The 11,494-nt window shown below is 46.5% G+C and overlaps 1 protein-coding gene across 1 annotated transcript; it reads right to left on the bottom strand.

Annotated features, from left to right (window-relative positions):
• Positions 1–7,695: 7,695 nt before the first annotated feature.
• On the bottom strand, positions 7,696–10,329 carry Msc (musculin). Its single transcript, XM_052717281.1, has 2 exons — positions 9,495–10,329; positions 7,696–8,678 (listed from the first exon to the last, which is right to left on the bottom strand). Exons 1-2 carry the CDS (start codon positions 10,041–10,043, stop codon positions 8,592–8,594), a joined length of 636 nt encoding a protein of 211 aa, XP_052573241.1. The 5' UTR covers positions 10,044–10,329; the 3' UTR covers positions 7,696–8,591.
• Between the last annotated feature and the right edge of the window lie 1,165 nt (positions 10,330–11,494).

Genomic DNA, 11,494 nt, shown 5'->3' with positions numbered 1-11,494 from the left:
TATGTATATAAAAATGCAAATCTAGGCCCTGCACGTGAGTGTAAGAATGCAGTCTTGTCCTTCTGAATCTTGTTTTGCTTAACACTATGATCTCTGGTTCCAGCAGTTTTCCTGCAAATGTCCCAATTTCCTCTTTCTTCACAGTCAAATATGACTCTATTATGTCTATGTATCGAGTTTTCCTAATCCGTCCATCTGTTGATGGGCATCCAGGCTGCTTCCATGTCTTATGTATTGCAAATAGTGCAGTGATAAGCACCACTCTTTTAAAACCATCAAGGCAGAGCCTTCTTGCTCCCACTCCCCTCGCCTTCTACTGCAAGAGAGGAAATCTTCCGTAGAGATACCGTGTTTGCTCAAAGGCAAGTTTCTGCTATGAATCGCTCCATCCATGGTTCTCCTTATCCAAGCAGTGAAGGAGCCTAAAGCTGTTCCAAATGGAATTTTTCTTTTAGGTAAAAGGGAAGAATACAGGGCTTCCTACATGCTAGACAAGTGTGTGCCAGTTCCCACACATGTGTGTGCATATGTGTGGGCACCTGCTGTCACAGCATGTCACAGCACACATCTGGGGGTCAGTGGACAGCTTAAGGGAATAATTCTCTCCTTCCACCATGTAGGTTCTGGTATCCAACTCAAGTTATCAGGTTTTACCCATTAAGCCATTCTGCTAAGCCGATTGTAGCTTTCTTTTTACTTTGAATTTTGAGATAGAGTCTCAGTGAATTGTCCAGGCTGGACTTGAACTCACTTTATAGTACAGGTAAATCCTTGAACTTTTGCTCCTGTTTCAGCCTCCTGAGCAGTGAGTTGGTCCATCAGGCCTTGTCCTGGCATTAATGTCTCTCAGAGGACACTGCTGAGGCTGGAACTCACAGTAACCAGTGTCTTTGTGCTAATTCTCTTTACCAAGAGACACAGATCTCTTCCTCTGGCTCCTTTCTGGGCCTTTTTGAAAAGTCCTTCATTCAAAACATTCTCTGTCAATTTTCACTAATGGAGAGGAAAGAAAAATAACCCCCAACTCTACTGGAGCACAGGAAGATAAAGTATCAGGGGCAAGTGCAGAGATCCAGTCCTTGGTTGCCCCAGCAGATGGGTCTATACTAAAGGAAGGTTCGTTGGAAGAAGACGCAGGCAGATGCTCTGTTACAAATAGAGCCACTTGTTAAATTCCTGGCAGTGAGAAGTCAGTCATGAATTTACCTGTTTTTACTATCTGTAACTAAAATAACCTTCTGAGTCATCATTTTAACATCTTCCATCTTTTAACATATTTTAGAATCAACCAAAATACCTCCCAGTACCTGCCAAGATTGTGTTCCACTCCGTGGTTCTTTTAATGGGGAGAGAGAGGGTGGTTTCTTCCTCCTACTCTTCTATGGAACCTTTTTTTTTTCCCTATCACAAAACAAAACAAAAACATTGTGCCTGTAAAATCCCTTTAAAATTGCAAGCATTGCTGTTGCTCTGTTGAAGGAGCCACCAGACGAAAGTGAAATTGAACTTGAAGCCCAGAGCAAAAGATTATATATGAAATCAACTTGGCATCCATGACCAAGGAACACTCGATGTTTCAAAATGACAGTGCCCAAAGCACTTCTTCTCAAGTACTCATCTTAGGAAGAGTCTGTGGAAGGGGGTTTTTGTCCCCCTCTCTTGAGTCACCTTCACCAGTTAGAATGCTCTGGTCCCCAGAAAGCCCCCAGCAGAGGGTTTCTTTTCAGTTTACTCAGTCATTCGTCATTCAGCAACTTCAACACCGTCAGCCTTTCCCCTTTGCTGAGAGCGAAGGTTCTCTCAGAGCAGAACCAAGTTGGCAGGATCCCAGGAGGGTGCTCCTCTCTCTGTCTCACCCCAGCTACCTCTGCCCAGTCCCCAGTCTCTGCTCCCATGTTTCCCATTCAGACATCTGAAATAAAGTGGTGGAGTGGGAGGAGGAGGATGCTTTGGGATGCTTTCTATGACATGAGGTTCTTGAATCCTAATGGCATAGAAAGGACAGCATTGATGTGCTGGAGTCTCTCCCTTCTGTTTGGAGTTTAAGGTTTTAAAGACCTTGAGTAGTGGAAGATGACTTTGAACTTCTGATCCACCTGCTGGAATTGCAAGTGTGTGACACACCTGAGTTCAGGTGCTGCTGTGGTTCGAGCACAAGGCTTTATGAACACTGGACAATAACTGAGCAATCTAAGCTCCACCTCCATCCCTCTTCTTTATTATTACTGTATTTTGCTATAAACTCTTCACTGAAACCATGCGGCAGAAAATCCTTGAGAATTTTTTCTTCTATATCAGTTATGGAAAGACATACAAATTGCCACTAAAAATGAATTCAAAGACCATGATCCCAGCACTCTGTTCATATGAGTCAGTGGGCTGAAAGTCTATGTGCTTGCTCTTGAAGCAACCTGAGAGAATAGAATGATGAGAAAACAGCTCATTTTAAATATTGGTTTTCAAAACTTTGCTCCATTTCCTTGTTTATTCAAATGCTTGATGTTGTTGGTATGTAATGTAACGTTTTCATTTGTCTGATTGCTCTTCTGGGACACTCTTTCCAATGGTGATCCTCACTTCTCAGAGTTGAACCTGCTTCCCTGCAGGGCTTTGTTTGCTTGCTTGTTTTTTGTTTATCTGTTTAGTTCAGATGAGCTCATGTCCTCTAGCTCAGGCTGGTGCTCACCTTGTCATCTTTCTGCCCCAGCCTCCCAAACAGCTGCAGTGACAGACTGTAGCACTTTCCCTGACTTTGAAGTCTTAGAGGCTAAACTCCTCAAAATGTCCTTTGGCCTAAGACCTCTGCCTCTGAATTTCCTTTATCAGCGAGCTCTTCATGTGTTGCTCAGCACATAAATAATGAATATGCTGAACTATACTCTGGGACTTGTTCCTGAAGCACTCTTCTGAGGCAGGTCCTGCTATTGACTCCATTCAGAAGAGGAAGCAGAGACTAGGAGGCATTAATTAATTTACATTTGCTGGGTGTAGTGTAGTGGCGAAGCCTAGATGTGAATACAGACTTTTCAGAAATGTCTGGTTTCCATTTGTCTTACTCAGAGTTACAATTGCTGTTACTGTTACCATGACCAAAACAACTTGGGGAAGAAACTTGGCTTACACTTCCACATCATTGTTCATCATTGAAGGAAGTCAGGACAGGAACTCAAACAGGGCAGGAACCTGAAAGTAAAAACCAGTGCGAAGGCCATGGAAAGGTGCTGCTTACTGGCTTGCTCCCTGTGGCTTGCCCAACCTGCTTTCTTATAGAACCTAGGACCAGCATGCAAAGGATAGCCTCACCCACAATGGTATGGGCCTTCCCTCATCAATCAGTAATTGAGAATATGCTCTATAGCTGGATCTTATGGAGGCATTTTCTCAATGGAGGTTTTCTGTGGTGATATTGTGTCCCCCAATATATCGTGCACCTTAATAAACTTATCTGGGGTCAGAGAACAGAACAGCCACTAGACAGACATAGAGGCCAGAAAATGGTGGCACACACACCTTTAATCCTAGCATTCCTGAGGCAGAGATCCATCCGGATTTCTGCTAGTTCAAAGCCATATTGGAAACAGCCAGGCATGGTGACACACGCCTTTAATCCCAGGAAGTAATAGCAGGAAGCAGAAAGGTATATAAGGCATGAAAACTAGGAACTAGATCCTGGTTAAGCTTTTGGGCTTTTAGCAGCAGTTCAACTGAGATCCCTTCCTATGAGAACTCAGAGGCTTCCAGTTTAAGGAAACAAGATCAGCTGAGGAATTGGTGAGGTGAGGTTAGCTGTGGCTGGTTCTGTTTTTCTGAAACTAGATAAGTTTATTAAGGTGCACAAAATATTGGGGGACACAATATCACCACATTTCCCATTTTTTGTCTAAAATTTTAAAAAGCTTATAACTAATACAAGAAAAAAATATATCCAATAAGTATATAATATATACAGTCAAGAATTACATTAACAATGTCTAGTCCATTAACATTTGACAGATTCAGACAAAAAACTCCATTATATATATATATATATATATATATATATATATATATATATATATATATATATAAACAATGTCCAGTCCATTAACATTTCATTACTTATCCTATTTAAAACAAGTAGTTCCTTTTTAAAAGTAGATTCAATAATCTCCCTTTTTATCTTATCATATCCATATTCTCTCTCTCTCTCTCACTTTTAGTAGATCTAAAAATCTACCTTTTATCTTATCAGTTCTGTTTCTCTGATCTTTCAGAGTTCACCCCAATACCTGACTCCAGATTTGTTTTTATTAATAAGACCTTTTAAGATTCTAGTTGCAGTTTCCTCCTTTCAGATGATTCTAGATTGTATCAGATTGATACAAACTAGCCAGCACAATTGATCCCTTGTCAACTTGACATGCAAACATATCACAAGCCATAACCTTTCCTTTCTTGTTCATCCACAAGACCACACATGACATTAGCATTACAATATAAACATTCTAAATTGCAAATTCTTAAAGACATCCCACAGTCTTTAAGAATTCAGTTTTTTAAAAATCTTTTTAACATATTCAGTCTTCTTAAAAATCCAATGTCTTTGTGAATTCCCAAAATCTTGTTAAACGTTCAAAGTCTTTCAACTGTGGTCCCCTGCAAAATCTAATAACAACAAAAAAAGTCAAGTACTTTCTTACTTCAAACTGAAGAATCAGGGCACAGTCATAGTCAAATCTAAGCAAAACCAAACTCCAACTGTATAAATAACTCAATGTCCAATGTCTAGGATCAACTCACAATCTTCTGGGCTCCTCCCAAAGGTCTGGGTCGCTTCTGTGGCTCTGCCCTCTGCAGCACATACAGCTTGGCTTCTAGGCTCCTGTTGGCTCCACTCCACTTCTGCTAATGGTCTCATGGTATTGGCATCTCCAAAATGCTGGGCTCTTTGCTATAGCTGGGCTGCATTTTCACCAATAGCTCTCCTGGGCTCACTTGATGGTGCCAAATTTCAACTTCTCTCCATGATTCCTTCAATTCTGGGGCTTCAACTGCCACTGAGTCTGCACCTGCTCTTAATGGTCTATCCTGGCCTCTCACAGAGCCTCAACCATTTTTCATGAATCCTTCATATGCCTTTAAAACCAGCATGACTTAGGTGACTCTTATGCTACCAAGTTTAACTGCCAGCATGAGGTACAACCTCGGCAGCCTCTGGAACCCAACTTCTGTGTGCTGCCTTTAAGGAAACACTTCCCAGAAGATTTCATCCCATTGATGCTGATCTCCTTAATCTGATTTCTCAGCTCTAGCTGATCAGCATCAATTGTCCCAGTAAAGCCAAATTTTCTCTTTAGTGGTTATGGTTTCTTGTCAATCACAGCCAATTCTTCAGTTCCAGCTAACCAGAACCACAGATTCTTAACTCAAAATATGCAACAACACTGATAAAGTCTTTAAGTGACTCTCAAACTTCCTTCTGGAATTTCCTAAGCCAAGCCTCCATCCTCTGCATTCTCCTAACATTCCTATCTTCCATGTTCCCGCAGAACAGACTACTGAGCTCTCGACACACAAAGGCTTTTCTATTCCAGAGTTTCAAAGTCCTCCCTGAAACACATGGTCAGATCTCTGGTAGCAATACTCAACAATCCTGGTACCACTTTCTGTCCTAGTTACTATGGCTGTGATGGAGCATGATGACTAATAGCAAGTTGAGGTGGAAAGGGTTCATTTTGCTTACACTTCCACATCATTGTTCATCATTGAAGGAAGTCAAGATAGAAGCTCAAACAGGGTAGGAAACAGAAGGCAGGAACTGACTGATGTAGAGGCCATGGAGGAATGCTGCTTACGGGCTTGCCCCTCATGGCTTGTTCATCCTGCTTTCTTATAGAACCCAGGACCACCAGCCCAGAGATGGCACTACCCAAAATGGTGTAGGCCTTTCCCCATCAATCATTAATTAAGAAAAAGTCCTACAGTCAGATCTTACGGAGGCATTTTCTCAATGGAGGTTTCCTCCTTCAGATGACTGTAGCTTGTGTCAGGTTGACATAAAACTAGACAGCACACTATTTTTAAAGTTTGTTTGTCTTTTTTTTTTTTTTTAAGACAGGGTCTTATGCTGTAACCCATGCTGGCCTGGAGCTCATGGCAATCCTCTTGCCTCTCCCGTCTCATTACTGGGATTCAGATATGAGCCACATTGCTTGGCAACACTCTTACAGAGACTCCTTCTGTGGCCATCCTACCTTTATGCTCAGGATGACCCTTCTGTGTTAGCCTGTCAAGTGCTGCAAGGACAGCCTGTGAGCCAGCTCCTACGCTGATGACATCGGTTCTCAACCACCATAGTGGGCCGTGAAAAGGACCTGGTCTGCTGCAGCCTTTGGGCGTCACCTTCCCTGAGATGTGGCTGCAGCAGGCACCTGGTGCTCTGCTGCCCAGACCTCACAGCTGAAGTGTGTTTCAGTGTGCCTGGGGTTCTTGCCACTTAGCATTTGGGGCTCATTTCACCTGAAAGCCCATAATGCTGCAGAAAAACCAATGTCACCTCTCACCTTCCAGCTCCTAACTGATCCCAGGACCAGGAGCTGGTGTCAGAAGGCAACCCTCCAGAGTCTGGGTTTGGTTTAGTTCAAAATGGGAAGTCATTACCACCCCCTGCTTCCACCTCTCAAAAGTCCAGCTGTGTTTTCTCTCTGGTCAAGAAAAGTGTGCTTTGATTTGATGAAGTCAGAGGCAGAATCTAAGTCTAGCAGATATTTAGGTACACTTCTGTAAATGTTCTACAAAATGAGTTTTGTGTTCAGAGGGTCTGCTGACTGAGAATAGTACAGACTTCTTAGCTATTGCAATAAAAAAAAATAAAATGATGCTGAAAATGTGGTGAGCATTAAAAATACCAGTGATGAGGCGGGAGGAACTTGTTAAAATCAGCTTGGTTTAAATCCTATAGTTCTATTTTGCCAGATAGATCTTAGACCTGTAGCCTCCAGTGGGTGGGGATCATGGAGTGTTCTTGAAAGTCATGCAGTTGTAAACACTTGGGTGTGGGTCAGGCTGGAAAGGGGTGTGTGTGTGTGTGTGTGTGTGTGTGTGTGTGTGTGTGTGTGTGTTTGAGAGGGGGGAGAGAAAGCGAGGGGGGAGAGAGAGACAGACAGACAGACAGGCAGAGACAGAGAGACACAGATTCAAAGACATGAGGGTGGGGAATTAATTAATATACTATATTTATTTTAGAAGTGTATGCATGCCCCTAGTCAACCCTGACCTCAAAATACATCAGCTTTATCAGGCTTCCAGTTCTTACTTTCCAGGAATTCCTACTTCTGGAAGGATCAGAAGTACAGAGCATTTTGATCTGACGTAGTGGCTCTTTCTGGCAATCATGTTGGCAATCCCAGCACTAAGGGGGCAGCATTGAGAGGATTATGAATTCAGTGCCAGCTGGGCTTCCAGGGCGAGCCTCTCAGATGTCTGTGATCAGAATGGAAATGAGCAAGAGAGACACTGGGAATTTGACTAAATGGGGACCTCCACCATCCTTCCTGCAGTAATAACTCAATACCCTGCTGAGAGGAGAGACCTACCCATTTAAAGTTAACTTACAGACCAAACAGCCTTGGAAAAGATTTTCACACCGCATGGGTTTGTTCTTAAAAAAATAAATTTATTTACATATGTTAGTTACCATGATAGAGCAGCGTCATCACAGTCTCGCCAGGATCACTAAGCACCGTGCACTGGGTAGAAACCAGCAGGTCAGTGGGTAGAGACCAGCCCCAGCCCCCCACCATGCTCAGTCCTTGGACCAGGAAGAATAGTGGGTGCCTGGAAGAACATGAGCCCCGCAGGAGGCTGTGCTGTGGCAGGGATGACCTGATTAAAGGGGTCTTGAAGTGCATGTCCCAAAATGGGCAGTCAGATAAGACTTCAGGGGACAGTGTGGGTGGGAAGGAGACCGGAGACTCAAATAATCCAGCTGGGCTCACTGAGTGGAGACCACTAGGAGGCCAGGCTGTCCCAACACTGATCAGACAGTTGAGGGAGCTCGGGAAGTGGATCCCAACCCTGAGGGATTGAGGGCAAAACCAGTTTCTGGTAGTATATATCTCCATCTCGTCCCATACCGCTACTAAAGGATAGCTGCTTGATGGGAGTACACCACTGTCCTCAGAAACTTAGAAAGAGGCCCCTGCTGGGCTCTAACACCAAGGCCTTGCCTTTCTAGCGCTGGGAAAGAGCGCTCAACCACCCAGAGAAGGACCTGGCTGCTCAGGACCTAGCCATCAACCACAGGGAAAATCGACACTAGCTTAAAAACCAACTCCTCCTGTTTCTGCAGTGGACTCAGATGGCTGGCGTGGGTTTGTGCTTAGAGCTAATGTCCCAGGTTGGATTTAGTTCGCGAGTTCTTCCCACGGAAACCAGGTTCTCTTTGGCTACAGTTGCGCTGATCCACAGCAGCCATGGCCACCTGTGCTCCACGAGGGCAGTCGCCCGTCCGGTTCGCAGGTCCAGGGAAAGGAGACGTCCGGAATCCAATGGGACCTCCCCGATCCAGTCCTTCGCATTTAACATAATCCATCAGCGGAGTTGCTGTCCATCTAAGCGGAAGTTCCACAGAGTCTGTTGGCTGCAGAAACATCTTTGGTGTCAGAGTCCGGTCGTCCAGATACCACGAATGGCCACGTCTGAAAAATCGAAATGAGTGTCAGATACGGAGGAGAAACAATCTCAAAACGAAACCGCTCTCCCCAGAGATTCCTGACTTTTTTTTTTTTTAGCGTTCTAGGAATTTGTGCGTCTTGTCCTTCTATTAGAATCTTAATTTTACCGGTTACTGATTATTCGAGACCCACAGTGTACATTCATGCGTCCTCGTGGTCTGCTCACGTGATTTTTCGGTGAAAAGTGCGAGAGTTTAGGAGTCTGTGATTTAATGTCCCCTCCCCCATACGAGTAAATTTGGATGAGATCTTTCCCAAGCCCAGGGAGCTGGCAGGTTACGCAGGGACTTTCCGGACAATCGCGTCTGGGAAAACGATCCTCCATTAGTGGTTCGTTGTATTTTTTTTTTTTTAAACCACTCAAACTTCTTAAAGAGTTAGGTCTTCCCTTCCCCCTTTAAAGAAAACAGCGCTGGCGGATTCAAATCTGCTAGGCTGTTGTCTGGAAAACGTTGGGCATCTGAGATTTTTCCATTCGGTCTAAAACGCAGAAATACTCGCAGTGGGGAGCCACAGTGTACCCCGGAAGTAGGGTGTTAACGAATAACTGTCACTGGGCAATGGACCAGGACACTGATCAGAAGGCTGGATGATTTTTTTCTCCAAGAAAAAAGGCTGGCTCCTCCTGCTTTGATTTGGGGACCACTAAACCAGATTCCTCACCGCTGGGTTCAGACACCACCCCTCTGGGCCCTACCTCTGCGGCCGACCCAGCCCTGCGCCCCGGCAGCGCTCAGGGCTGCTGGCCCTAGGCCTCCCGCGCCGCGTCCCTGTCCCTACCAGGTTCACCGGGTGCACGTAGCCGTTCTCGTAGCGGTCCTCCTGCAGCAGCTGGCGCAGGTGCGCGATGTAGCTGGAAGCCAGGCGCAGCGTGTCCAGTTTCGAAAGCTTGGTGTCGGGCGGCACCCAGGGCAGGCTGGTCTTGAGTCTGGAGAAGGCTTTGCTCAGCACGCGCATCCGGGCGCGCTCGCGGGCGTTGGCGGCGTTCCTCTGCGACTGCTTGCACTCCGCGGCCGAGCCCTTGGGCGGGAGCGGCTTTTTACCACCGCCGCTAGCACCGCCACCTGCACCGTCACCTGCGCCGCCGCCGGCGCCGGCCACCCGGGGCCGCTTCCTCTTGCAGCCCCCCGGGACGCCCGCGGCTCCCAAAGAGCGTGGCTCCTCTTCGCCGTCGGGGTCCTCCTCCTCCGCGGAAGAATTGTCGCTGGGCGAGGCGTAGCCGCGCTCGGCGCTGTGCAGAGGCGGTTTCTTGGAGATCGGGACCGGGTAGACTCGCTGCAACCCTCGCACCTCCATGTCTTCGGGGTCACTCACCGAGCCGGTGGACATCGCCTAGTCCCCGGCGCCCACGCGCGCCCGCCTTCCTCCGCCCCGGCCAGTCTCGACGTCTCCGGCTTCCGCTCCCGGGAAGAGGATGGGGCGTGGGAGAACTCAGAGGAGTACCGGAGACCCGGGCCGGTGGCACTGCGGCTCCCCAATGAGCTGGGCGCCTGAAGCCGGCGCGATTGGCCGCTGACCCTCCAGCCTGGGGCTCTGAACTTGACTCCGGATCCAGAAGTGCAGCCGCGAGCTGCGCCCTTTGACAGGACTATTTATCTGTACTCCTTGGGACAAACCACCCCGGGAAAGTAGAGGGGGTTTGAAAGGGGGACAAGAGGTGGGGCGGGGGCGTGGAAGGGGTGGGGATCGTTTTTTTTTTTTCTAAGTCGAGCGGTCAGTGGGGCGGGGGCAAGGAATGTCTGTGCAAAGCCCAGACTTGGGCCTCTAGGCCCGACTGACTCTCAAAGTATCTGTGCTAGGTAAGTGAGATCTGGGGACAAAAAGGCAAAAGGACCTTGTTCCCACTCAATCTTTCTACCTGCAGCTGGTCTTAGTGGGCTCTTAAGAATCTGAGCGTACCCACCGCTGCTTCTCTCCCAGTTCGTTCCGCGGGAATGGTCGTTCAAGTTCATCACTCAAGATGCATGTTTGCTTATCCAAGGCTTCTCAGAGGGCAGAGAAGGGGCAGAAAACAAGCAGCAGCTCCAACAACCTGTGAATCGCTCGGCTTATTTTTTTCTCCTCACCTTCAAGATAGCTTTATGATCCACACAGCGCTTTTTCTACTTTGGTTCGTTTCGTCTTCAAACAACATCTTCAGCTTACACATTATTAAGTCCGTCTCGCGATGTCACTGGCATAGCAAATAAATAGGACTCTGTTTAGCACAGCATTTCAGGCACCACAAGCCGCCTCACCCACGTTACTGAGATGTTACTTTCCATTGTTGTAAGAGTTCCAAATTGTGTGATTTCGTTTTCAGCATCACGGTGCTATTGTGAACTACCTGAGTTGTAGGCGAGGGAACCCATCACCATTTTAGGTGCCATATTGAAGAGCAAGTTCTTGGATGCAGAATAGTAAGTCGGCACAATTGCCTTGCCAAATTTAAAGAGGAAAGAAGAAGGAAAAAAAGAAAAAGAAAAGAAAGATCAAAAACGACGAAACAGCACCTAGAATGCGCTGCATTTCAACTCAGAACAAAACACCCTGCCTTCCCCAATCCCAGAGGGAGTAAAACAAGATTTCGGGCTCATTTCTGAGGTGGGAGGTAGTTAAAATGTGTGCTGGGGGTGGGGGGGCTTTGGTCAGAGGTAGATGCGAGCCAGAGCCCCTGCTGTGTGCCAGTTTAAGAAACTGTGCCCTTGAGGGGTTGAGCTATGACTGCCCAGGCTGACAACGGGGAAACTGAGTTTCCTTCCTTGGCAGCTTAGTTGTCCCTGACCTTCTCCTGGTTCACG

This window comes from Peromyscus californicus, unplaced genomic scaffold (genome assembly GCF_007827085.1).
Source record: "Peromyscus californicus insignis strain IS unplaced genomic scaffold, ASM782708v3 Scaffold_5__1_contigs__length_169319896, whole genome shotgun sequence".
Lineage (NCBI taxonomy): Eukaryota > Metazoa > Chordata > Mammalia > Rodentia > Cricetidae > Peromyscus > Peromyscus californicus.
Note: the sequence above shows the minus strand (reverse complement) of the source record. Positions and strands in the feature narration are given on the sequence as shown.

Excerpts from the sequence above, each read along its gene's own strand:
- Msc (XM_052717281.1), bottom strand. The coding sequence starts at position 10,043 with ATGTCCACCGGCTCGGTGAGTGACCCCGAAGACATGGAGGTGCGAGGG. Across the intron at positions 8,679-9,494 it reads ACGTGCACCCGGTGAACCTG|ACGTGGCCATTCGTGGTATC; the intron begins GTAGGGACAGGG and ends TCGATTTTTCAG.